At 42.4% G+C, this 26,526-nt stretch overlaps 1 protein-coding gene across 2 annotated transcripts in view; it reads left to right on the top strand.

The window, feature by feature from the left end:
- The window catches only part of STAMBPL1 (STAM binding protein like 1), a 31,807-nt gene extending 5,385 nt beyond the window's left edge, over positions 1-26,422 (top strand). The window contains exons 2-11 of one of the 2 annotated variants that reach the window (XM_081004571.1): positions 7,317-7,385; positions 8,807-9,024; positions 13,066-13,141; positions 13,647-13,742; positions 15,206-15,539; positions 17,303-17,427; positions 18,680-18,817; positions 20,990-21,102; positions 24,929-25,028; positions 26,102-26,422. In XM_081004571.1, the coding sequence (XP_080860697.1) occupies positions 7,317-7,385; positions 8,807-9,024; positions 13,066-13,141; positions 13,647-13,742; positions 15,206-15,539; positions 17,303-17,427; positions 18,680-18,817; positions 20,990-21,102; positions 24,929-25,028; positions 26,102-26,158 (1,326 nt within the window). In that variant the 3' untranslated portion in view covers positions 26,159-26,422. Of the gene's footprint in view, positions 1-7,316; positions 7,398-8,806; positions 9,025-13,065; positions 13,142-13,646; positions 13,743-15,205; positions 15,540-17,302; positions 17,428-18,679; positions 18,818-20,989; positions 21,103-24,928; positions 25,029-26,101 lie in introns of both variants that reach the window. The other variant, XM_081004570.1, reaches the window with a different exon arrangement.
- Positions 26,423-26,526: the final 104 nt, after the last annotated feature.

Here is a 26,526-nt window from a genome sequence, read left to right as displayed (position 1 = left end):
ATTGTAATAAGATTTTACAGTACTTTCAACCGACAGAAGTGCTTATATATCTTAATCATGTTGTCATCTATAATGTAACTGCTTAAGCTTTCATGGAGCTAATCTTAGAGCTCACTTTGTACATTCAAATGCAGTTTGCTGCCATTTTAATGTTTGACATTTCTGCATAATCTGATGTGAATATGTATCAGTTGAATGTTTGTGTGCCTCTGTTTGCTTTGTGTTATTGATTTGGCTTGACATGTAGTCTACTTTCTTCAGTTACTAAGTTGCTGTTATTGTTATTATTATTAGCCAACCTTCCTACACATGCACTGTATCAGAAATTTGGTGTGCCCTGGCAGCATAAAAGGAAATAATTATCTCTGTTAGTCATTTGCCTAGTCATCAATGGGACTATTTACAAACTCAGAAGCTGCAACAGTGAAAAAATAAAAAAGTATCCCCAGTTCTGAACAACTTATATGGATACTTATATAGTTACTTATATAGATAACCTGTAGCCACCTAGTTGACATTGCTCAGGAATTCTGCAACAAATTGGTGCAGTTTTCAAAGGTTCAGTCTGCCATAATGACATCCATTTGTATCCAAACACAGATAAAAGCCTGCTACTTGATCACAGGAACCATCATGCAAAATTTGCTTATAACATTCATAGCAATCAGACAAACAAATTTCCACAATATAGGTTGGAAGATGAGGGATAGGCACTTGATCAAATATATTAACTATGTTAAGATACATTAACTGTTAAAACAATAAAGTCATGAGCAGATAGGAAACTTATACTAATTACAAAAACAAATTAGTTAACGTTATGATACAATTAAATTCACTTTTAAAAAAATATTTATTTATTCCATGTGTTTATATCCCTCTTTTTCTCTGTGATGGAACTCAAGACAGCATACATGGGCTTCCCAGGTAGACACTGACCAGGCACAGACCTGCGTAGCACAACCAAGGCAGCTGTCTCATGTGCCCTCAAATCATGCCTGGAATCATTAGACAACTTGCTATAAATTTGAACAGTGCTAGGTAGGGTTTCTATAAACCAGAGCTTTACAAACATTTCATGTTGGTGACACACTTTTTAGATGTGCATCATTTCGCGACACAGTAGTTCAGTTTTACTAGCAAACCAGAGGTTAAACCAGGCATAGGCAAACTCGGCCCTCCAGATGTTTTGGGACCACAACTCCCATCATCCCTAGCTAACAGGACCAGTGATCAGGGATGATGGGAGTTGTAGTCCTAAAACATCTGGAGGGCCGAGTTTGCCTATGCCTAGGTTAAACTAACCCCTTTCTAGCTCCGGGAGGAGCATAGGGAGTGTTCATGCGGCACATTAATGTGTTGCGACAAACGGTTTGGAAAGCTCTGCTATAAATGCTAACTATTCTGCAAATAGTTCTTCTTTTACTTTTATCCTGGAGCATCAGGGCCAGCCTTTATTTATTTAAAATAAAATAACAACAGATATCACAGAGGTAATTCTCATTCCTGCAGCAAGCAAGATAGAATAATAGGTATTCTTTGGCAGTGGTCTTTGCCACTGATAACTGACTGCTTTCCTGTTCAGATACACCAGTGGTTTTCAACCAATCTTCCATGGCACCCTGGGGTGCCTTGAGTGATGGTCAGGGATGCCAGGGGCAACACTGGTCTTTGTTCCTTTTTCCTTCCCTCCCTTCCTCTAATGCCCTCACACATCTTTACCTCTCAAAGGCTTGCACAGCTGTTTGTTGCAGCATCCCTGCCTACAAGCTCCCCAGGCAAATGGTGCCTCTGGGGCTGGTTAGGGGGTGCTTCCCAGGCCCCTGTGGGCAGTGTGAGGAGGCACCTCTCCTTGGGGCAGCAGCTGCTGCCTGGAGGACTCCCAAGGAGAGGGGAGAGGGAAGAGGGAGAGGATGCTGAGGGAACACTCCACAAGGTAGGGTGTTCGAAAAAGGGTGAGAGGCTGCCAGCTCTGCAGGCAAGGGCAGACATAACTGGGCTCTTGAGCTCCACAGGGGTGCCACAAAAAGAATGTAGTTGGTCAAGGGAACTGTGGACTCAAAAAGGCTGAAAACCACCCACAATTACTCTAGGTGGCCAGCTGGAAAAAACGTTCCTTTCCTTCAAGTTTGCCCCTAATTGCTGCAGGGCCAGGAGGAAGAATCTCCATTCCTGCAATTTCTATAACCTCTTTAATTTCATTATGGCATTAAGCTGACACCTGTGTGGTGGCATCCCTGACTTCATGGAATCTTTGATCATATTTGACTGCATCTTTCTCTTCTTCTTTGGTGATCACTTGCAGCCGAGTAAGATTGTCTTCTATAAACACGGTTTTAAAAGTGAGTCTCTAAGTGACTGTGGAGGCCATTTCTGGATCCACAGTTCTTTCCACAGTGGGGACATACAGTAGGTTTCTGGGCAGAAGTTGATCATGGTGAGGGCTTGCCAAGCGTGCCTTCCTCTTAGCACTTTTCTCCCTTTTGTCCTGAGTTCAAGCATCTTCAAAACCCATGACACCTTTTGTAAAGGCTGTTCTCCAATTGGAGCGCTCGCAGGCCAGTGTTTCCCAGTTGACTGCATCTAATAATGGACAGTTAGTTGACAATATTTGATCAGTCAATTGACCCAAGTGGCAATTCTATAAGTAAGCAAGGCTCCTCAGGTTTGTGGTGCTTGGGATGTCTGGGCTTCCTCTATGCATAAATCAGACGGATTAGGAAGATAAAATGGCCACTCTGAGTAATGACAGCTGTTGCAGGCAAAATTTGCAATGGTGCAAAGCAGAATAAAACTGGAGAAGTTAATAGAAACAGGGCCAAGAGTGCAGGGGACAATCAGCTTCAATAAAGACAGTTGAGAAAAATAATATGCTGGGACAGTAAATTTGTCCACTGCCAAGGGAACTCTCCCAAACCAGAATGCCAAAGCTAATTTGTGTATTCTGCTTAGGACAGGCGTGGGGGACAATTGACTGATCAAACAGTGGCTGTTGAACAGTCAATTAACTTCAATCAGTTACTTCATGCATGAAAATAATGCCTACCTTTTTATTGTATACTATGAGATTGTTTTGTAACAATGACAGAGAATAAAGGCTCTATTTCTGAGCCCTGCAAATGCTAAGTTGCAACTTGCCCTGTAATTCCTTCTAAATGCATTCCACGCTCTTACCTTCCTATTAACCACATGACCTAGCTCAAGGGTGGCTAACCATTTATTTTTTTTTCAGTCAAGGGCCACATTCACTCTTGACCAATCCTCTGGAACAGGTGTTGCTGCTCCACACACTTGTATGCACATCCAAAGGCACACTGCCTCCCTCCTCAGCTGATCCATGCAGTCTGATGATGAGGTGGCCTCCATACACCCCCATTTTTTTTTGCCACAGTCGCCAAAATCAGTAGAGTATTGGGGGGGGGGGATCAGAAACATTTTCTTAGAGGACCTGGATTAGAATGCCAAAGGGACAGTTAGCCACCCCATCCTAGCTTCTCCTACTACCTGGATGCTGCACTGCCAGCTCTGAACAGTACAGGTTTACAGTTCAATAGGGAGCAACACACACAAGCAATTTCACATAAGTCACAAGTTCCCATTTATCAGTGGACTATCACTAAATCCATTGCATTTGATGTGGTGAGGTTTTATCAAGTGCTCTGAAACAGTCAGCAATATAGTCAGCCTCCTGCAGGCTCTGTAGGCTCTGAGAGAACTTCGGTTTTCAGAATAGGTGATGAAATAATTATGAGAGATCTTTGGGGGCACTCTTTACCAACTCAGCTTTTTCTCTGCTATCAGATTATTTGGACACTGAGTGTTCAGTATTTTTATTATTTTGGAGGAAGATGGCACACGGTGAGATAATTGGATAATGTCAGCGTTGTGATAGCAGAATGACTTGAATTGTTATTTGGTTTTGAAAATAATGTGTCGATTTATAGACACAGATGTCTTCTGTTTAGGAGAGAGAGATGATGTAAATACATTCTACTGAAAGTATTGTTGAACAACCTATAAATAGCCTATCCTTCAACTCAGTTTGCCAAAGCCAGTTAGGCAGTCAGAGCAAGTTTTGTTGAAATGAAGGGGGCTGAGTGCTGGAGTTAGATACTCCAGTTCTATTAAAAGATGATAGAAGATGAATGCTTATTAAAAAGATTTTTCAGAAACTTTGCAGAGTTATTTTTGCATGGTCTACAGTTCCACCTTAGCCTGATCCTGTCAGATGCTATTTTGGAAAATAAGAATATAGGTTCATGTGCCTCGATTTCTGTGGCTCCTCAGAGTGAAGAGCATGGCACTGAGATTGCATCACAAGAATTCCGAAACATGATAGTACAGCAGCTTGATAGCACTGTGCTGATAACAACCAGTAAGCACCACTGCATACAACAAAGCAAAATATTTTTCAAGCCCACCCTCCAAAATTTTGGGAAGATTATTGAAGTGCATATGAATTGCTCAGTTGGAATAAACCTTACTTTCATCTTGGGATAATCAAGTGATAATGCTGTTTATGGCTGCAAGGCGAAATTACTGCTTAATGGTCCAGAACGGTTGATGGATTTTTCATTAATGGGAGCTAATTGTTAGGAGGTAGTTAGAGAACGCTGAGTGTTTTGACTAAGGGTTAGCAGAGCTGGGAGCATTACACCAGCCCTGCTAAGGGGGAAGACAGCTGATGCAAGAGGGGTATGTGCTGCTGTGTGTGCATGTGAAGAGAGAAAAAGAAACCACTTTTGGAACAGGGCAGGATACAAAGAGAGAAGCTGTGAATGAAAGGCTGGAAGCATCTTGAAGTGCCAGTGCCTTTCCAGGGATCTGGTGTGGCATAGTAGATATTGCCTCTTAGGACAACCACTGCTTTCATGTATGCTCTGCTTGCATATTTGTACATAAGCCAAACAGTATAAAAATCTCATCTCCAAAGGAAAGCAAAACCTGGGAGGTGATTTTCTTGGAACTTTTCACCTCTTAAAGAATATGGAACAATATCAGCATGTAGCTCACAGTCCTAGTAAATTTGAGTTAGCATTTTGCATATGCTTATTTTTACTGGCTAAGATATCTATAGATAGCATTTCCGATGTCTTGTTTTGTCACTTCTCTAAATCTACCAGGGTGCAGGTGGAAGAACCAATGAGGCTTGCAAACTTGCCTGTTGATGTTACTAATCATGTTGTTCCTTTTTCAAACCCTGTGTTTTGTTTCTTTGTCTTCAAAGGGTTCATGCGGCTGGGGGGGGTGTTGTTGCTGAGCTCACAGGGTTTTTTTTGCAGAATCAAGCTCCAACATGCTTGACATTTCCATGCTTGACATTCTGAGATAATGACCTTGGTTTATATGAAGAGAGATCTCAAGGGCTTTTCTGCTGAGTTAAGGTTATGTGAATCAGGTACAGGTATATTTCAGTAGAGCTGCGAACTGCTCCCCCAAAAGTAGTTAGTCCTACTGTTATACATATGGTGAAAGGGATATGTCAACAGACCTAAGGTATGGTGTATTAAAGACCGTCTACCAATGCATGATAACAGTGTATGTCTTGCCTGGAAAAAAGTAGAGAAGGAACAAATGCTTTCTTACACTTTACTTATTTACTTTGTGCAGTAAAACAAAGAACTTGGCTCTTGCTGTAGTGCATTGTCACATATGATATATTGCTAGGAAGGAGCCTACCATGAAAGTATAGTTGTTTTCTTTGTTTAGGGTGCATTCTTATGACCCCTGGGAGGGCTTGGGGCTCTGCTAGGGGAGGACCAGGAAATGGCTTGGATTTAAAACTATCCTAGTCCCCTGATGTGCCCCCAAAGCAGGGAAAGCTTGAGATCATAGAATCATAGAGTTGGAAGAGACCACAAGGGCCATTGAGTCCAACCCCCTGCCAAGCAGGAAACACCATCAGAGCACTCCTGACATATGGTTGTCAAACCTCTGCTTAAAGACCTCCAAAGAAGGAGACTCCACCACACTCCTTGGCAGCAAATGCCACTGTCGAACAGCTCTTACTGTCAGGAAGTTCTTCCTAATGTTTAGGTGGAATCTTCTTTCTTGTAGTTTGGATCCATTGCTCCGTGTCCGCTTCTCTAGAGCAGCAGAAAACAACCTTTCTCCCTCCTCTATGTGACATCCTTTTATATATTTGAACATGGCTATCATATCACCCCTTAACCTCCTCTTCTCCAGGCTAAACATGCCCAGCTCCCTTAGCCGTTCCTCATAAGTCATTGTTTCCAGGCCTTTGACCATTTTGGTTGCCCTCCTCTGGACACGGTCCAGTTTGTCAGTGTCCTTCTTGAACTGTGGTGCCCAGAACTGGACACAGTATTCCAGGTGAGGTCTGACCAGAGCAGAATACAGTGGCACTATTACTTCCCTTGATCTAGATGCTATACTTCTATTGATGCAGCCCAGAATTGCATTGGCTTTTTTAGCTGCCGCGTCACACTGTTGGCTCATGTCAAGTTTGTGGTCAACCAAGACTCCTAGATCCTTTTCACATGTACTGCTCTCAAGCCAGGTGTCACCCATCTTGTATTTGTGCCTCTCATTTTTTTTGCCCAAGTGCAATACTTTACATTTCTCCCTGTTAAAATTCATCTTGCTTGTTTTTGCCCAGTTCTCTAATCTGTCAAGGTCGTTTTGAAGTGTGATCCTGTCCTCTGGGGTGTTAGCCACCCCTCCCAGTTTGGTGTCATCTGCAAATTTGATCAGGATGCCCTTGAGTCCATCATCCAGGTCGTTGATAAAGATGTTGAATAAGACCGGGCCCAAGACAGAACCCTGTGGCACCCCACTAGTCACTCTTCTCCAGGATGAAGAGGAACCATTGATGAGCACCCTTTGGGTTCGGTCAGTCAGCCAGTTACAAATCCTCTGAGTGGTAGCATAGTCAAGACCGCATTTTACCAGCTTCTTTACAAGAATATCATGGGGCACCTTGTCAAATGCCTTGCTGAAATCACGACACCCCCCCCCAGCACTTTTTAGAGGGCAAGAGTGCAGTGTGAGAGTGCGGCACTCAAAATGGCCACCATGATCTCACATGAAACAATGTGATGTCCCAATTTTTCCAGTGCAGTTGGTAAGTATATATCCAGAAGATATGGCTACCTTTGAAATACAGGTCAGCAAAGCCATGGTGCTTTAAGTACCAATCTATGGATTCATGATTCATGATTCATATTTCAAGAGACAAATGCTGGTTAGTTACAGCATCGTCAGTATATTTCCTTGGAACTTTGTCATTGGCGTGAGATGTTGGATGAGACTGCTGTTGAGCACTGTATCTTTTCCCATTCTATTTTTGTGGCTAGATGGAAGGACTGGAGAGGAACAGTAAGCTTGGATTGCAAGCACAAAGTAACATGGAACAACCATTCACTGTAAGTTCATTGGTAAGTGCTAAGGGCTGATGCTTCATGATGCATGGAAAGCTGCTTATCAGACATGTCTGCTTGAATGGTGTGGATATTGGCTTGAGCCTGCTTTTTTGTGAAGCAAGCATCCCAATCAAGCTCAAAATACACACTGGAACATGTTGTCCATCTTTCCAAAATGTATTGAGTTGGCATAAAATAAAAATGTTTATGAATGCTACTTCTTACTCTCCATCTGGTCCATAACTTTTTACTTTTACTGAACTCCTCTGATAATCATATCATTGTTGATAAGTTATCCTAAACCACTCCTTTAAAGCCTTGGTAGGCCCAGACATAATTAAAAATCACAACTTTTAAGGCTTGAGGTAGACATGACAGAAGATGTGGGGCTGCTGCTAAAAATAGGACCATCCTCTCCTCTTTTCTCTCCCTCCATAATGTCTACTAATACATAATGTATGGTGAGACATCATCACAGTGAGAGAATATCTTTGCTACATTTAAGTGGCTGCCACTTGGGGACACAGGGAAACTCTCAGCATGGTGGCATGATGCCATGTGCTTAAATTGTGAGGAGGAGGCAGACATGCAGGACTGCTGTTTTCTTCAGCAGTCTTCCTTTCTCACTATGTCTTTGCTTAAGCCTGAATCATGTCTCAAACTTCCCATATTACATTCTTCCTGTTTATGAAAGAGGCTGAACAGAGTGGCTAAAGGTAAAGGGACCCCTGACAATTAAGTCCAGTCACAAATGACTCGGGGTTGCGGCGCTCATCTCGCTTTATTGGCCGAGGGAGCAGGCATACAGCTTCCGGGTCATGTGGCCAACATGACTAAGCCGCTTCTGGCGAACCAGAGTAGCGCATGGAAACGCCATTTACCTTCCCGCCAGAGCGGTACCTGTTTATCTACTTGCACTGTGTGCTTTCAAACTGCTAGGTTGCCAGGAGCTGGGACCGCCAACCAAGGCTCAGTGGTTTACACCACAGCGCCACCTGCATCCTGTTTATGAAAGAGGCTGAACAGAGTGGCTCCAGTTGGTTTAAAAAGTGGCGACTGAAAGCTTTATGATTCTGACTTGCATATATGCAAATGTGAAAGACAACATTTCAGAACAACAGCAGCTGTGAAAAATATATCATAATGGGCATAAAGTGCACATCTCTTGCATCATTAAGCAAAATGATTTTTGAAAAGTTGTGTGGTTTTGAAAGTGTGGTTGTGTGCATGTGCATGGAGTAGCTGGGGGTTGGTTTAATGGTATTTCCCCTCCACTATTTTGCAACAGCTCTGATGGAGCAAAATCGAACCTTGCTGAAACCGTAGGTTGCAACTGCTAATTGTGGCTCAAGATTTCAGCTTGAGTTCCTTGGATAAGTTCAGTAACCAAAGTGAAATGCAATTTGTGCTGTCTGTTTTAACAGAAAAGGCTAGCAGCTATACCTGACCACACAGATGTTTCACTGAGCCCAGAGGAGCGTGTACGTGCCTTAAGCAAACTTGGTTGTAACATCACAATAAATGAAGACATTACTCCACGGCGCTACTTCAGATCTGGAGTGGAGATGGAGCGCATGGCATCTGTATATCTGGAAGAAGGAAATCTTGAAAATGCCTTTGTTCTCTATAATAAGTTTATAACGTAAGGATTGGTCTGGAGTTATGGATATCAACCTGATCTTAATTTTTAGAAACAGAAATTTTAAGCCGGTGGAGTGCTAGCAAATGATTCCAAACGTTTCTGAAAAAGGGGTCTTGTTAAGCAATGACTTTGGAGCTCAACAAATATGCCCTCATTTGTTACAGGGCACACAGAAGGCTTTCCTAACTTCTGCTTCCAAAATTCTGTATTTTCCAAGCATGTGAACAGTAATTACAGTGGTACCCCGCAAGACGAACGCCTCGCAAGACGGAAAACCCGCTAGACGAAAGGGTTTTCCATTTTGGAGGCGCTTCGCAAAACGAATTTCCCTATGGGCTTGCTTCGCAAGACGAAAGCCCATAGGGAAATCTCCGGGGACCTCTTTTAAATGCTAGCAGTGGGGAGCAAAGCCTTCCCCCCCCCTCCGGCCTTCAGAAGAGGTCCAGGAAGGCTGGCGGGGGCCGAAAGGCTTTGCTCCCCACCGCCAGCATTTTAAAAGCAGTCCGGGATAGCAGGGAAGCGCTTCCCGCTATCCCGGACGGCTTTTGAAGGCAGGAGAGGTCCGCGAAGCCTGGGCGCGCTGATCTCAGCGCGCGCAGGCTTCGGCATGCCGGCAACTCTCCGCAAGCAGCGGCAGCGCTGCCGCTGCTCGCGGAGAGGTCCGCGAAGCCTGGGCGCGCTGATCTCAGCGCGCGCAGGCTTCGGCATGCCGGCAACTCTCCGCAAGCAGCGGCAGCGCTGCCGCTGCTCGCGGAGAGGTCCGTGAAGCCTGGGCGCGCTGATCTCAGCGCGCGCAGGCTTTGGCATGCCGGCAACTCTCCGCAAGCAGCGGCAGCGCTGCCGCTGCTCGCGGAGAGGTCCGCGAAGCCTGGGCGCGCTGATCTCAGCGCGCGCAGGCTTCGGCATGCCGGCAACTCTCCGCAAGCAGTGGCAGCGCTGCCGCTGCTCGCGGAGAGGTCCGCGAAGCCTGGGCGCGCTGATCTCAGCGCGCGCAGGCTTCGGCATGCCGGCAACTCTCCGCAAGCAGCGGCAGTGCTGCCGCTGCTTGCGGAGAGGTCCGCGAAGCCTTGGCCAGACAGCTTTTGAAGGCAGGCGGGGGGGACAAAGACTTTCGCCCCCCGCCAGCCTTCAGAAGAGGTCCAGGACCTCTTCTGAAGGCTGGCGGGGGGCAAAAGTCTTTGTCCCCCCTGCCTGCCTTCCCAGGGGCTTTTAAATCGCCCCGGACAGCGGAGAAGTCCTCCGCTGTCCCGGGGCGATTTTAAAATGCCGCCCGCCAGCATTTTAAGATCGCCCCGGACAGCGGAGAAGCCCTCCGCTGTCCCGGGGTTTTTTAAAATGCTGGGGTGGGTGGGAAGAAAAGCCCTTGTCCTCCCCCCCCAGCCTTCAGAAGAGGTCCGGGGACAGACTGTCCCCGGACCTGGTCTGAAGTCGGTTTCCCTAGGAACGCATTAATTGATTTTCAATGCATTCCTATGGGAAACCGTGCATCGCAAGACGAAAAACTCGCAAGAAGAAAAAACTTGCAGAACGAATTAATTTCGTCTTGCGAGGCACCACTGTACTTTTATACCTGGAAAATACATCTTTCTCCCAGCTAGCGTGTCAGTTGTGACGTGAATACTGCATGCAATGCAATTGCACTAGTGCCACAGAGCCTGGTAGAAAATGTATGTTAACATTAGTAGTGATAAACAACACAACCCTCACCTGGTGCTAGGGATTTTCACAGTTTTTGTTCACGCCATGTTTTAAGTGATGCAACCTGATTCACACTTCTTGGATTAATATGCAGATCAGAACATAGTTATTTTTCCGTTTTCACACTTCTCTGAATTTTGTGATATAGCTGTTAGCTCAAATGTGTATTCAACTGCCTCTTTTAGGCTAAAATGTGTATTTTAGGTAAAAAAAAAAAACCTATTGAAATTGTATTTTACGGTAAAATGTGTACAGAAAATGCACATTTTCCTATGATTTTTTTTTTTTTAAAAGAAATTGCAGAATCATGCAGAAATTGGACTGAATAGACTCGATGCAAAAATTACATGAACTGGAAATAGACATCCTTTCATCCTTACCTGATGCCTATACCATTGTGTTAATTTATGGGACAGACAGTTTTCCTTTTTTTAATGTTTAAAGATGGAGCACTCAAAAATCAGGAGTTAGATGTTACAGCAAACTTGAGGCCACCATCTTAAACATCAGCTTTGTGTCCCTTCTCCTGTCCATAATGATAAAGGATATTCAACATACAGAAGAATTTCATTACTGTGTAACCTTCCTTGACAATGATCTGCATGGATACAGAGAGTGATGATATAATATTATGCATGGAATATCACATGCAGGCTGGGATGTTGGGACTTGTAGCCTGGGAACATCTGGAGGGCACAGTGTTGGCTATCTGGCATTTGAGAAAGGGGATAGGGAAGAAACAAGACACAGGGTGCTGTTTTCATGGGTTGCCTCATGTTTGCCATACATCCCAGTTTCACAGTCAAAATTAAAGGAATCAGTCTGCAACCTTCCAGACCTTTTCAAATGCAGAAGAGTCTGATAGACTTTCCTTTAATTGAGATGAGACAGGCTCATCAGGCAGGACAGTAGGCCACCACTCATCAGAATGTGTGAGCTTTGGCTGCACTATGCATTGCTGGAGTTGACCCCTGCCTTCAGCTAGTATTTTGCTAAAACTGATGGTTGTAAAAACTCAGGGAAAGTGCAGAGATGAGGTACATATGAACTATGTGGCTGCTGTTGCTTCATCACAAAGCTAGGGCTCAAACTGAGATGAGGGATTTCTGCTGGGTGATTTAATCTTGCATGTTACATTTTGAATACAGCTGTGTTCCCACCCTACACACAAACACACAGCAGCTTTTTATTTAACTCTTGTCATGCATCTTCAGTACAAATAACCAATGCATACCTTAATAAGCAGCCAGCAATTACAATGGCCACTATCGCCATGCCAACGACTAATTTCATCCTAGCAAGCAACCTCCATTAACTAGAAACTGCAGTATTTTGCCAGTAAATGGGGATAGGGAGCCCTGCCAGTGTTTCCTATAGAGTCAATAAACTAGGCTGCCAGACCTGCTTCTGTTGCTGAGTCACTAATCCTGCCACACATCCATCGCCTAACCTGCGAGTGAGTGAGTGGAAGCTCGCTATTCCATTTTTGAATTCCTTTTGTGCACCTGTGCCTGCTTCTGGCACTCTCTTGGCAGAGTCTTTTTCCCTTCCTCAAGCCCAATTTTGTTCCCAGACTTACCTTAACACAATAGGCTGCATTATGGATGCAGACAAGCTGCTTTCCATGCTGCCTTCTCATTCACCCACCCCCACACTCACATCTGAGAAAAGGAAACAGAAGTCTTGCAGCAACTAGGTGTTCTGGGGAAAGCCATGTGAGAAGTTAAATGGGAAAGTCTTGAAGCTCAGTGGTGAGTCATAAGCTTTTCACTCAGAAGGTCCCAGCCTCAGTCCTTCAGTCTAAATGTTCACAACTATTCAGACTGGGACACCTGCCTAAGTTTTGAGAAGTTGTTTTCAGTTGAAGTATTGAAATATTCAGTCCTGGGCTAGTACCCCCGAGGAAAGAGGCAAGAAGAATTGAAATGGAGGGAAGAGAAGGATTGTAAAATTGCATTGTCAGTTACAACAAACAAAGGAGGTGCACTAAAGGATAGTTCTAGTGCTTTGTTTTATTCATTACCTATAGTTTACAAATATATTCTAAACATAGCATTGACTGCAATTGAGAAGCATTATTTTTCTGGAAGAGCTGCATGAGAATGAGTGGCACTACAGCATAGTAAATAGTAAACCAATTGTGCACTGAGAACCGACTGTGGAACTGCAGTGTTGTAATTTCAAATCCAAAGGTATAGAAAGTTGCTGTGAATCAAAAAAAGGAACACTAGGTCCAGCCTCATATTATTTATGCAGCCAGCTTTTGTCTCTGCAGGAGAACAATGGTGTTGTGGATATTTCTCAGACATGCAAGGTGGAAAATGTGTGTGTCTCGTTTTCTAGTTTGTTTGTAGAAAAGCTGCCCTGTCATCGAGACTACCAGCAATGTGCAGTTCCAGAAAAACAGGATATCATGAAGGTAGAGTTGCTTTTTAAAAAAATAAAAAAAAAATGAAATTGGGCATTTCAAAGGACTTCTTTTTCTTTTCATGAACCAATAACAACAGCACCACCAGCTCTGCTAAGGCATTTGGGCTCTAGAAGCTGATGTTTCCATCGGTGCTGAGGGCTACAGTATGAACTCTGGGCTTGGAAGCCATGTTCTCCTATGGAGACCAGACTTTATACATTTTCTCATGATTAAATTATGTTAGCCATTTTACCAAGGCAGCAGTGCCATCATGACCTTTGAAATCTATCAGTAGCAAACACAAGGGCAGTTAAGGCCATTGAACAGCCATGTCAATAGAGGCTGGTTCATCGTTCTGAACCTTAAATTTTTTGTATTTAATTTTAATTTTATACTAATAGATGAATTAGTTATGAGATCAAGATGGTGATCTGGAATGGGAGGAAAGCAAGTATTTATATGCATGCATGCACTTACCGTATTTATTTATTTATTTTAATTCTCTCTAACAAAGAAACTGAAGGACATAGCCTTTCCAAGAACTGATGAATTGAAGAAGGAGTTGTTAAAGAAATATAATGCAGAATATCGGGAATATATGCAAGACAAGGTAACTTCCACCAGAACATTTATATTGTATGTGTTTTTAATTATATGTGTACCCCATCATCAATATTCTGTATAACAAGGCTGGCAAATATATAAACCTTTAGTAAGGAACCCTATAGGTGAATGGCATAATTTATTTAGCTTTTAAACATTTTGTGGGTAGTGGTGGTAAGTAACACTATTACTATTGATGATGATGATGATGATAATAATAATAATAATAATGTTAAAAAAGAACAAAAAGTGAAACTGAACACTAACATATCAGCTATCGAGAAACCAAAGTCCTTTGTTACCTCTTGATCCACGAAAGTGTTCCACTGGATTGATGCAAACCCTTCCTCCATCCCCCGGCAACACAGACACACACAAGTAGGCAGCCATGCCCAAACAACATGGGTGCCAAGAACTATAAGGCCCACAGGCAATGCAGCCATATTCTGCACTGCACTATTCCTTGCCAAAGAGTTTGGCCAAGAATCATATCCAGCAATAAACGTGTGTCAGTTCCTTGACATTACAGTGGTGCCTCGCAAGACGAAATTAATCCGTTCCGCGAGTATCTTCGTCTAGCGGTTTTTTCGTCTTGTGAAGCAACCCTATTAGCGGTTTAGCGGATTAGCGCTATTAGCGGTTTAGCGGCTATTAAAGGCTTAGCGGCTTAGAAAAAGGGGGGGGGAGCGAAAAAAAATCTCAAGACTCGCAAGACATTTTCATCTTGCGAAGCAAGCCCATAGGGAAATTCGTCCTGCGAAGCACATTGAAAAACGGAAAATCCTTTCGTCTAGCGGGTTTTCCGTCTTGCGAGGCATTCGTCTTGCGGGGCACCACTGTATTTATTTTTGCCAGTATTCACTGCCTGTGCTCGTGCTCATAGAGGAAAGGATCCTTTCCGAAGCCCAGAATATGCATGATGGTGGCAGACCTATCACTTGCAAAACAAGTGTGGGTGGTGCAACTGAAAGGGTCAGAGAGCTATGCAGCCAGGAGCGAGGTATTGGACAGTTTACTCAGAAGTCTGTTTCTTAAGGTCCAGTACCAGAAGTAAGCTCTGCAGGGGGAAAGCTACAGGCTGAAGGTTTGTTCAATCATTCTCCCCATCCCCATACACTCTTGGCCATTAAATAGTACAGTGGTACCTCGGGTTAAGTACTTAATTCGTTCCGGAGGTCCATTCTTAACCTGAAACTGTTCTTAACCTGAAGCACCATTTTAGCTAATGGGGCCCCCAGTTTCTGTTCTCATCCTGAAGCAAAGTTCTTAACCCAAGGTACTATTTCTGGGTTAATGGAGTCTGTAACCTGAAGCGTATGTAACCTGAAGTGTATGTAACCCGAGGTACCACTGTACTCCACTTTATATGTGAATGGGACAAGTATTTAAACAATTGGATCTGCCATATCTAATGTGGTTTGAACCACTGTGGGCTGTACATTGGATTTTTTCATGTAATATATTTTTCAGGGCAAATGCAAAGCTGAATTACTCAAGAAGCTAGAGCAACAGAAACTGATAGAAGCAGAGAAGAAGCGGATTGCACAGATTCGTCAACAGCAGCTGGAAACAGAACAGTTTCAGTTCTTTGAAGATCAACTGAAGAAGCAAGAAAGAGCCCGTGATGAGAAAACTAAGGATAATTCAATTACATCTGAGCAGACTGATGGGAGCACGTTATCGTCGTGCACTGCAACACATCTGAATAATTCTTTCCCCACAACAATTGCAAACAAGAGTGATGGGCAGTCTCCTCCCATAAGTCGGGCCTTAAAGCCAGCTGCTACTCTAAGTGCTGTTCAGAGTAAGAGAGCAATTTTGTTGTTGTTGTCTTCTTCCCATGTTATTGCACTGTTAGACTCTATAGCCAACTGTGTGGCTAAGGTTCGCAACAGGTGGCATCCAATATAAATCGGAATACAGTGGTACCACGGGTTAAGTACTTAATTCATTCTGGAGGTCCGTTCTTAACCTGAAGCACCACATTTGCTAATGGGGCCTCCTGCTGCTGCTGCGTCGCCGGAGCACGATTTCTGTTCTCATCCTGAAGCAAAGTTCTTAACCCGAGGTACTATTTCTGGGTTAGCGGAGTCTGTAACCTGAAGCGTCTGTAACCTGAAGTGTATGTAACCCAAGGTACTAATGTACATGAAAGATTTCACCTAAAAATCTACACAATGCCAATGATTAAAATCTCAAACAGTTGAAATGTTACAGCATAGAGCATGTTCTGAAACTTCGATACACACATAGGTATCTTTTATCTGGTTAGAAATGTGTTTCCACGTTCTGGATGGGGAGCTCTGTAAAGGTTGCCCAGTTACTCGTTCAGACCTCCATTTGAACTGAGTGGTTTTTCCCTAAAAAGGAAAAGCCATGAATAAATAATTGGCAGTTCAACCTAACGAAGGTATCCAAGACAATACCTCACTCATGATATGGAAGTCAAGGTGTGCTTTAAGTTGTGTGTTTGTGACTGACTTCTAGTATACCCTATTCGTTGGTTTGCTCAAGAGAAATATTTGACTCTCAGATCTCCCTTCTTTCAGGCTTCCATTCACGTAGCTTGCATTCTTCCATGCCTCTAGTTTACCTTCATAAAGCTGTTTCTCTGTATTCCTCATCACTCCTTTCCCTTTAACTTTAGCTTTTTAATTCACTCAAACCTCTTTGAAACCCTGATTCTGGAACTATGCTTCCAAAAGTTCAATAAATTCTGTTTAATAACTGCTCATTCATCCTGGAATCTTGCCGAACGGCCCAAGGTCAGCTAATGACCTTCATGGTTGAGCAGGGATCCCAAACCAGCTTTTTCACTACATCACACTGGCACTCAAATCCTAAAATGCACACACCAAATAAGTGAGACTGCAGCAACTCTAGTAGCTGTCCAACCTATATAGCTTGTGATATTTTATAGAAATTTCAGCCTCTCTTTGTTGCATAAGCCATTTGCCATAAGTAGAGGGCAACAGAAACAGGCGCAGAAGAAAATCACTGCTAGAAATGGGACAGTCACTTGCAGTGTCTTTATATCTACCCTGAATTCTGACTGTAGCTAGGTAGTGTATAAATTTCCAAAATAAATGAATAAATGCAAAATAAATTATTAAAAAATTAGCCTCCGAATTTGTACATGTATTCAAGTCAGTCAAGCGCTTTTTAAATTGCATTGTATAAGAGCATTTTAATACTGTAGACTTCTGCATAAATGTAAAAAGGTAAAGGACCCCTGGACGGTTAAGTCCAGTCAAAGACGACTATGGGGTTGCAGCACTCATCTCACTTTCAGGCCGAGGGATGTTTGTCCATAGACAGCTTTCCAGGTCATGTGGCCAGCATGACTAAACTGCTTCTGGTGCAATGGAACACCGTGACAGAAACTGCTAGGTTGGCAGGAGCTGGGACTGAGCAACAGGAGCTCACCCCATCGTGGGGATTCAAACCACCGACCTTCCGATCAGCAAGCCCAAGAGGCTCAGTGGTTTAGACCACAGTGCCACCCGCATCCCTTACCTTACCTTTATCTCTGCATAAATGACACTCTTACTCTCCCTCTCTTTTTAGACAATGTGGCTGAAGGGCTGCGAAGTGTGGTTCTGCCCAAGGATCTTTGCCACAAATTTCTGCTGCTAGCAGAGGCAAATACAGTAAGAGGAATAGAGACATGTGGAATTCTCTGTGGAAAACTGGTACAGTTGAACCTTCACATTTGTATGGGGAAGGCACTTTTGATAGTACTGTATTTTCCTGTAATGAACTGATATCAGAGCAAAAGCAGATGTGGAGTGTAAGTGTGCTACATAATTGACTTTACTTCTCAGAAATTCTTACTGAACTGTGGTCTGCTGTTTGCCTTTTGGGGGAGGAGCATAAATCATTGATCTTAGGCAATGGGAAGCATGTAATGCTATTAAATCATTCTGCTGTGAAGTTAGACCTCCACTAAAGGATTTTTTGTAATGGTTTTCATGAAACACAAATGAGAATTTGTTGCAGGAAAACCAATATTAAATATAGTGGGAGCTAATGCTGTGGCATATCGGATTCTGAATATCAGATTTTGTGTGTATGTATGAGTGGAGAGAAATTATAGCAAATATCACTTAGCAATTATTGCTTGGATTTTGCTTCCTAGATAAATAATGCACACTGTTGCCTAATGTTCACTTTACACCAATAGTTAACTGCGAAATGGTATTTGAAATACGGCTGATATAGAAAGTACTCAACCTGGCACACAGGGGAAAACATACACAGATATTAAAATAATATATATTCTGGCTAGTAAGAAGATTAAAAAAAAAATACTGCATTGTGAAACCCAACCCTATCTATGTTTACTGAGAAGTAAATTCCATTCGCAAGTGAGTGTGAATAAGATTTCATACTAAGAAAAGGTAGCATTTCCTACCGTATCTTTACATAAGCATGGCACACACTGGCTGTAGCTCAGTGCTTTTAATGCAGAAGGTTCCATGTTCATTACCAGGCATTTGCAGGTAAGGGTTGTGGAAAAGTGCTGTCTGTATCCTTGGAGTCACTTCCAGTCATAGCTGTAAACTTTTCCCTTTTCTTGCGAGGAATCCTATTCGGAATAAGGGAATTTCCCTTTAAAAAAGGGAAACGTTGACAGCTATGCTTCCAGTCAGTGTAGAAAATGCCGAGCTAGATGGACTAAAGCTTTGACTCAGTTAATATGGCAACTTTCAATCTTCCCTTTAAATGCTTGTCCATGTATATAGTATTTTAATATCAATGTTGACCTCCGCCATTGCTGCTTTGTCTGTTACTGTGATGAACCTGAGTATCGCTTGGTGTAAATCAGCACAGCAACTATGATAAGAGCACTAAAAACTGATCCGGTTGGTAGTGGTGATGGTTCTGGGGGTCGACGTTCAGTGCTTGTTCCCAAAGCTATCTTGCCACACTTTTATTTTACAGACCCATAACGAATTCACTATTACTCATGTGATAGTGCCAAAACAGTCTGCGGGGCCAGATTATTGCGACATGGAGAATGTGGAAGAGCTGTTCAGTGTTCAAGACCAACACGATCTCCTCACTCTGGGCTGGATCCATGTACGTATATACATAAATATGCTGTGGATCTCAGTGAAGAAATAGGCAGAAGACATTCCTTACAGAAACAATATTTTTGGTAAACTATTCTAAGGGTGTGCAATGGGGGGGGGGGAATTGGTTTTGTTTTTAAGCCGACGTCCTTTTTGCTTTATCTTCATTTTAGTTGCATTGGTTTATTTCCATTTTACTCTGGTTTCCCATGGATTTCAGTGGAGACCCATCTTGTCTGCTACTGCCTGTAACATGACACATGCACTGACATTTGTTTTTCACATTCGTTATTGTTTTATGCTTGTCGTAATGGAAAGTGAAAGGTAGTGCATTCAGTTTGTTTTCAAAATGAAAGCACTATCCCTAGACTATTCCTCCTTAACCTTCCTGCTACCCACATGTACCAAGTGTTCTGTAGCCCCTTAGGGCACTGCAAATCTTTCAGCAAGTACAGGTCTGTCTACTTTTGTTGACTAGATCTTCAGATTTGTTATGCCTACACAGAAGTGCTTATGATAGCAGGGCATATTGTCATCCCATTTTTTTAACAAAAAAAATCTTGTGTGATAGAAAGAGGCAGATGCATCCTTTAGGAGACATTATAAGTACTACTACTACTACTGCTACTAATAATGATAATGATGCATTAAAAATATATATTCTACCAGTTTAATTAGGATACCATAAACCAGGGCACGTTTTGAGCTTTAATTCAATTAATTAAAACATTTGTTTAAAATATTTTTGCTTAGGCAACTCTATCCAGACACGGAGATGGTTATGTGTTTTAATCTTTCTTACTGTTAATTGTCATTATTTTAAACTGATTTACTGATGTACCTTGAAACCGTTTAGATGTTTTATTATAAATAAGTGGTATGCAACTGTTGTTAAATAGGCAAATTAACAAATAGGCAAATTAACAAATAAGTCATTAAATGCTGCAGCCATACAAAAAAAAAGGCATTGCAAGAATATATATAGCAACTCTAGGTAGGTATAGACACTGATCTTTTCAAAATTTAAATAGCAGTCACAGGGAAACAGTGACCAGGACTGTAGGGAGAGAAGACGTTAACTTTTCCCCCAACACAGCGTTCCTGATTAAAATGCTGGTGTTATTTTGCAAATGTACCCCCGCCCCCAATTGGCCCTGGTAAATACGACTAACTGGCATATACTTTCAATGTGCATTCCCATTCCATATGTCTCACTTTCCTTTGAGTAGAGGTGGGCGCACATGCTCCCAGACCTGTCGCTCAGCATTTTGGGGGTTTTTTTATATCATGCTATCAGTGTTCATACCTGCCCTTAGTGTTGCTGGCAAATGTTAGGCCTATATTTGAGTGCTGTGTGCTGCCTGAAGGGATCCATACAGAACAGAGCACATGCAGAAATCGAACTGTGACCGCTGAAGTATGTTCAGCTCATGCCACGTTCAACCTCAAAGCCAAAGAAATGTCCTGAACAGTGGCTCAGGTGAGCTTGCCAGTTGGACATGTGCCAAAGCAATTAAATAATCACTTCAGTATGTGCCAGGCATTGCCTCCCACATCCCCCAAGTGCCTTAAAAAGTTTTGCAAGAAAACATTTGCTTGGGGACTTCCCATCCCATTTTGGGGGTGAAGTTTAAACTTCAGTCAGTCAAGGGGGAAATTCCTCTGGGGAGGCTGTTTTGTGATTGTCATTGGAGTCAGGCAATTAGCACTGTGCACTGTTTTTTCAGCTACAAACAAGAAAGACAGATTACATCCCCGTCAATCGTTTGTATGTCTGACTAAAACAATGCAAATTATATACCTATACCTGCCAATTTAATTAAATTTTCCATGTAGTAGTTTGTCATTTTCTGCCCCTATTTCTTTGATATAGTTTCATGGTCAAAGGCTTTAGTTTTCTGTTCCTTTCAGTAATTTCCCTTTCCTTACCAGCCCACCTATGGTGAAGTGAGTAACTTACAACAGCTACCTTTGCTATGACTTTGAAGCACCCTCTTTTCTGATGAGAATTGTCATGCTGTCTGTTTGGGTGAAGGAAATAACATAAACGGTTGCTAGAAAATCATACAACAAGCCTTCAAATTAACTATGATTTCTCCTTGATTGTATTTGACCTTGATCTGTTAAAAAAAAAAAAAATCCATCCACTAAGTAGACATTTTCCTTTCTTTCTTTGTAGACACATCCGACACAGACGGCATTCTTATCCAGTGTTGATCTTCATACACATTGTTCTTATCAGCTAATGCTACCAGAGGCTATTGCAATTGTTTGTTCACCAAAACATAACGAGTAAGTTATTTCTCTCTCTCTCTCTCTCTGACTCCATCCATCAGCAATGTTCAGAAAGATGTCTCTGTAATCAGCAAACTACAGAACTACAGACAAAGTGAAGGATTGAAGTACAGGGTTGGACTGGAACTGTATTGTAACTTGGACTGTAACTTAGACTTATTTTTTTTTTAAATGATATTTATTGAGAATTTTAAAATTACGGGGGAAAAAACAAAGAGAAAAAGAAGGAAAAAACAAGAAAAAAACAAATAGCAATTAAACAATACAAATCGATAAAAATCAAAAGCAAAAAGCAAAAACAAAACACATATCGCATCAAAATCAAAAAGCAAAAATAAACCACAAAGATTTAAAAACAGATCCAATATTCCCAAATCCTTAACTGTCATTACCTTATTTCATCGACCTCCTCACACCTCCCTTTTTTGTGTTCTAGTTGTTGATTATCACAGCAAATCCTTTCCATTTTTCATAATATTCTGTCATTAAATTACCTTAATCTATTTTAACCTTATCTTACCATAAAAAATCCTAAAACTTAAAACTTAAATCTTATTTATACCAATTTCTCATAACCATAGCATATTCTTACATAGTTCTTTTTAACATTTCTGCTAAAGCCAAATAATTTTGTTCCAACATTTTTCTAATACTCATTAATTTTACAAAACATTCCTAAGTAGAATTTTAAAAACTTTCTTCCAATCCTCATCCAACGTCTCTTCCCTGGTCTCGGGTTTTGTCAGTCCTTTCTATCCCATCCATCTAGTTCATTAACCTGGTAACCTTATGTCCGAGGCCCTTAAGTCTCTTCCATGTCCCTTCCGCAGATCTTCTTCATATTTATACCTGTACTTTACTTTGTCTTCTACTCCTTTCACTCGTGGAGACTCCAGCTTGACAATATTTTTGTCCCTTCTCGACAGATCAGCCCATTTTCCATAGTCCACACTGGGCTCCATGTGGTATTTAAAAGCATGTTTCAAGGTCCCTCCAAAGTTGAGGACCCCCACAACTCCAAACTCCTCCCGGCCCAATGCCAGACTTGAAAAGTCAAAACATCCCTGCATAGGGGGGTCTATCCAGCCCCCCATCTCCAAGCCAAACAAGACTCTATCTCTCCAAATCTGGCTTTTTCCAGGTTCATTCGTCAGAGCCAACAACTCATGTTCCTGCTGGGCCACAGTTCCCTCCATCTCTGCCTCCCGAGGTCCAGCCACAACCTCCTCCCTCATCTGATCTGTCAGAGCACACTCCTGAATTGATTCCTGAGTGGGTTCTATATAGATACCCACTACCTGTCCAAAATTTCTGATCGCAACAGTCATCAAATCCGTCTTCTCATGTAACTGTTCCAATAAAGCACTTGTCTTGCAGAAAGCACGCACCAGAGCCTCCGAGTACATTGTTGTGCAAGGTCAAAGTCTGATCCCACGATCTTAATCTATTGCAGCTGCAAAGCTCCCCATTTCAAATTTAACAACAGTTTCACAAGCTCCCTCTAGGGGAAGAACTTCTATTTGTATCCACCCCTCTCTCTTTTTTTTAAAGCAGATCTAACAACGAAGTTTCCTTTTTCAGATATTTTGTCAATATTTTGTTCCTTTTAGCTGCGAAGGAGAACAATGGAATCACTATGTTTCTCTTCTTTTAACTGTCTGTCAAAAACGTTTGTCTATAGTTAATGAACTTCCCGAAAACGTCTGTCCTGACACCCCGCTCCCAGGTTCAAGACGGTGGAAAATTGCTTTTCTTTACCCTCTCTTCTGCAGGCTTAAACAGTCCAGAAAAAATTTCCCCTCATCTCCTGCTTCCAAAGGGGGTTCAGTAAATTTTAGATGATGAAAGTTGCTCCTTTACAAACGATTTTCTAAACTCTAGCTTGCCATGTCTTTGCTTTAATCTTTCTACAAAAAGCGGAAGGCTGACTTCCTGTTTAGACCTTCCCGCTTCAGTGCCAAATTAAAAAGAATTTCTTAGTCCAATTTTCCGTTCTACTCACGGGTCGTTGTTTAGAGTCCAATTGTCCAAATTTAACCTACTCACGGGTAGTTGTTTTTGTAGCCAGATTGTCACAGGAAAAAGGTAGCGCTCTCTGGTAACGGCTGTGCTGCTTCGCTCCATGGAAGAAGCAGTTGACTCTCAGCACCGCGCCGCTTGCCCCGCTTCGCTCCGGAGCCCGTAATTGGGTTCCTTTACAAATTGGGGGGGGCGCGAAAGGTGCCCGTCGAGTCCCACGGTCACAGGCTTCACTCGCCTGTGATTTTTTAAAGGGTCCCTGCTTCACCGTAGCGGAACAGACCCGATTTCCGTAGAGCCAGTCCCTCCAGATCAGAGGGAGTGCGCCATTACCGATGGCGCCACCCCGGAAGTCCCAACTTAGACTTAATTCTTATTGTTAATTCATATTGGCAATTTTAAGTGGCAATTTAATTTCAGAGTCCCTGTTTTCTTTTAAAGATTTTGATTACTGTATATACTTGTGTATAAGCTGACTTTTTCAGCACATTTTTAATGCTGAAAATGCCCCCCCTCAGCTTATACTTGGGTCCCACTTACTGTTTGCTGCCGCTGCTAGTGCCACTGCCGCTCTGCCAAGCGTGGCTCCTCTGCTTGCCCTTGCGAGCGGCAAAGGCTGTTACTGGCAGGGGAAGAGGAACGAGCAGCCCGAAGGCAGCCCTTTGGGGCTCCTCCTTCCTCCTCCGCCGCCTTTGCCGCTGTCGGCATTTCCCACCCCAGGCTTATACTCGAGTCAATAAGTTTTCCCAGTTTTTTTGTGGTAAAATTAGGTGCCTCGGTTTATATTCGGGTCTTCTTATACTCGAGTCCATAGAGGCCCACATGCATGCATATCCTCATCCACTCCTCACTGGAGGCAAGTTACTGCGTTGGGTAATTTTGTGCTATAGGCATTTGTTTTTTTAACTCAGTTTATTTGGTGGGAATGTTAATTTGTAGGCATATTTATTTTTTGGTGCAATTTTGCTTTACTGTTGTGGGGAATGGAAAAAGGGAAATAAGGAGATGAACTTTATTTCAAGTGTTGAGCATAAAACTTGAACATACAAAATACGGCATTGGACCATGTAGCCCAGTGTGATCTCGTGTGGTTGGCAGTGGCTTCTCCAGGGATAGGTTCCAAAGCAAGCATCTCTGCCAGCTTTGCTACTTGATATCCTTCTAGTTGGAGATTAAATTTGAGTCTTTTTAACATGTAATGTGCAGGTGCAGTCAACCTTGATGGATTAAGTTAAAAATTAAATGCTTAATCAATTGCAATTATTTTAGTCTGGTTTAGGCAAGTTCAGAATTTTCCACAGCAGGATCTACTTTTTGGATATTACTCTGCTCATGATGTCACACTGGATGCAGTGTGGCATCATTTGCATCATGTGTGTCCAATACTTGAGGCAGCAGTTACAATCCTACATATGTGATGCAAATGTGCTACAGAAATGACCCATTTCATCACTAGGAGAGAGGAAGTATCCTCTTCTCTGGTGAAGGAACCCGCTCTCCTGCTGGTGCATCATTTATAAATACAGTTGGGCAGAGCTGGATTAATCTTAAGCAACTTTTCTTTCATAGGAAACTGTTACAGTTGCTGTATATACATACCTCTTCTGCTACTGGTGCTGCATAGAATTGAGCTGTCCTTGTCTTAGTCCTCAGGTGTGAGCTTAAATTGAAATGCTCCTCTGGCAAACTCCCTAAAGTTGCTCATGCATCTGATTTTTCACACATTATTGAGACGTACATTTTTTTTTATTTTTTGCTCTGTTCTGTTTGCTTCCTTGGACATAATACTTTCTTTGCTTTCTAGCACGGGAGTCTTCAGACTTACTAATGCTGGCATGTTGGAAGTTTCTGCTTGTAAAAAGAAGGGCTTTCATCCCCATACCAAGGATCCTAGACTATTTAATGTAAGCATTACTTCTCAACAGTTTGGCTGAGTATGTCTGTCTGTCTGTGTGTTTGTTTGTCCAGCACAATGTCTTGCAGGAGTGAATTCCATAATTGTGTGAGGAAGCACTTCCTTTTTGTCTTCCTTGAATCTCCAAGAGGGAGAGAAGCTTCTCCCCATCCACTCTCTCCTATCATGCCCCTGTAACTCTTTTTCCAATTTAACAAGCCCCCAATTCTGTAACCTTTCCTCAAAAGAGAGTTGTGCTCTGTCATTCTGGGTGTTCTCTTTGTTTGTTTCTGGAGTATGCAGAACTCGTCTAGAAAGTGGGAGAGAGGAAATGTGAATTCTCCTTCTCCTTCCCCTTCACTGGAAATGTTTATTTTTGCCTGGTGAGGAAGAAGCGTAAACTGCATAGGTTTATATATGCAGCCCAGCTGCTCTGAACTAAAATACACTAATTTTAAATTTAACTAAGTTAAAGTGTACTCTCTTCCATTTCACCCCATTGTTCCTGCTTTTTGGTCACAATTAAAGCACTAATTTTCCAACATCACAGACACCAAACATCCACTTTCATAAGGCTGCAGGAAAAAAATGTGACTGGTCTTACATTGACCAAGATGTGATTTAGGCTGTATGCACAGCATTCAAAGCATATAAAATGTCCCCTCTCCCCCCACAAAAAAGCATCCTGGAAACTGTAGTTATTTAAGGGTGCTAGGCATTGTGCGTTGTGAAGGTTAAACTACAGTTCCCAGAATGCTTTGGGGGAAGTCATGTGCTTTAAATGTATGGAATGTAGGCAGCCTGAGACTGGGGAACTACTGCCTCCAATTTGATGTGTGAGTTACAAGAGATGGCAAGGCAAGGATGAGGAGGGAGAATGCTGCTTTATGGGCACCATGGTTCTTTTCCTCTGAGCCAGCACTAACCTCCAGGAGAAGTACCATATTTTCAAACAGAAACGTTTTCATGATCTGCTGTCTCTTAAACAGCATGTTCTCGATTGACTTCAGAGGCAGTTTGCCTCTTGCAGCAGATTCCTCACCGACGTATATCCGTGATTGATTTTGGCGACTTCTTTTGCAGATATGTAAACACGTCGTTGGGAAAGATGTAAAAATAACTGTATTGGACCTGAGGTGATGTGGATGGGAAAACAAACCACCTCAAAAACAGCTGCCCAAAGGAGAACATGGCTGCCAGATTTTCCTACAGTTCCAAAAGTTACTGACATTTTATATTTGTACATTTTAGATTTAATAATTTGATATTTATTGCCCTTTCCCATTTTGAGGTTATTTTGTTGTTCTGTCATGATAGAGTTCATGGTGGCATTCAATCAGGATATGTTATTATGCTGAAATACTATGAAAATAAAGTGGACTTGAAACAGTGACAGTGATGGAACATTTGCAGCGCATCTGAATTTTCTGTCTTAGATTCCATGACTTTTGTGAACTGCAGTTTTCCAGCTGAGTAAGAACAACTGGAGGTGTTTTTATTAAGAAAAA

Source organism: Podarcis pityusensis, assembly GCF_964106645.2.
Source record: "Podarcis pityusensis genome assembly, chromosome: 5".
Classification (NCBI taxonomy): Eukaryota; Metazoa; Chordata; class Lepidosauria; order Squamata; family Lacertidae; genus Podarcis; species Podarcis pityusensis.
Note: the sequence above shows the minus strand (reverse complement) of the source record. Positions and strands in the feature narration are given on the sequence as shown.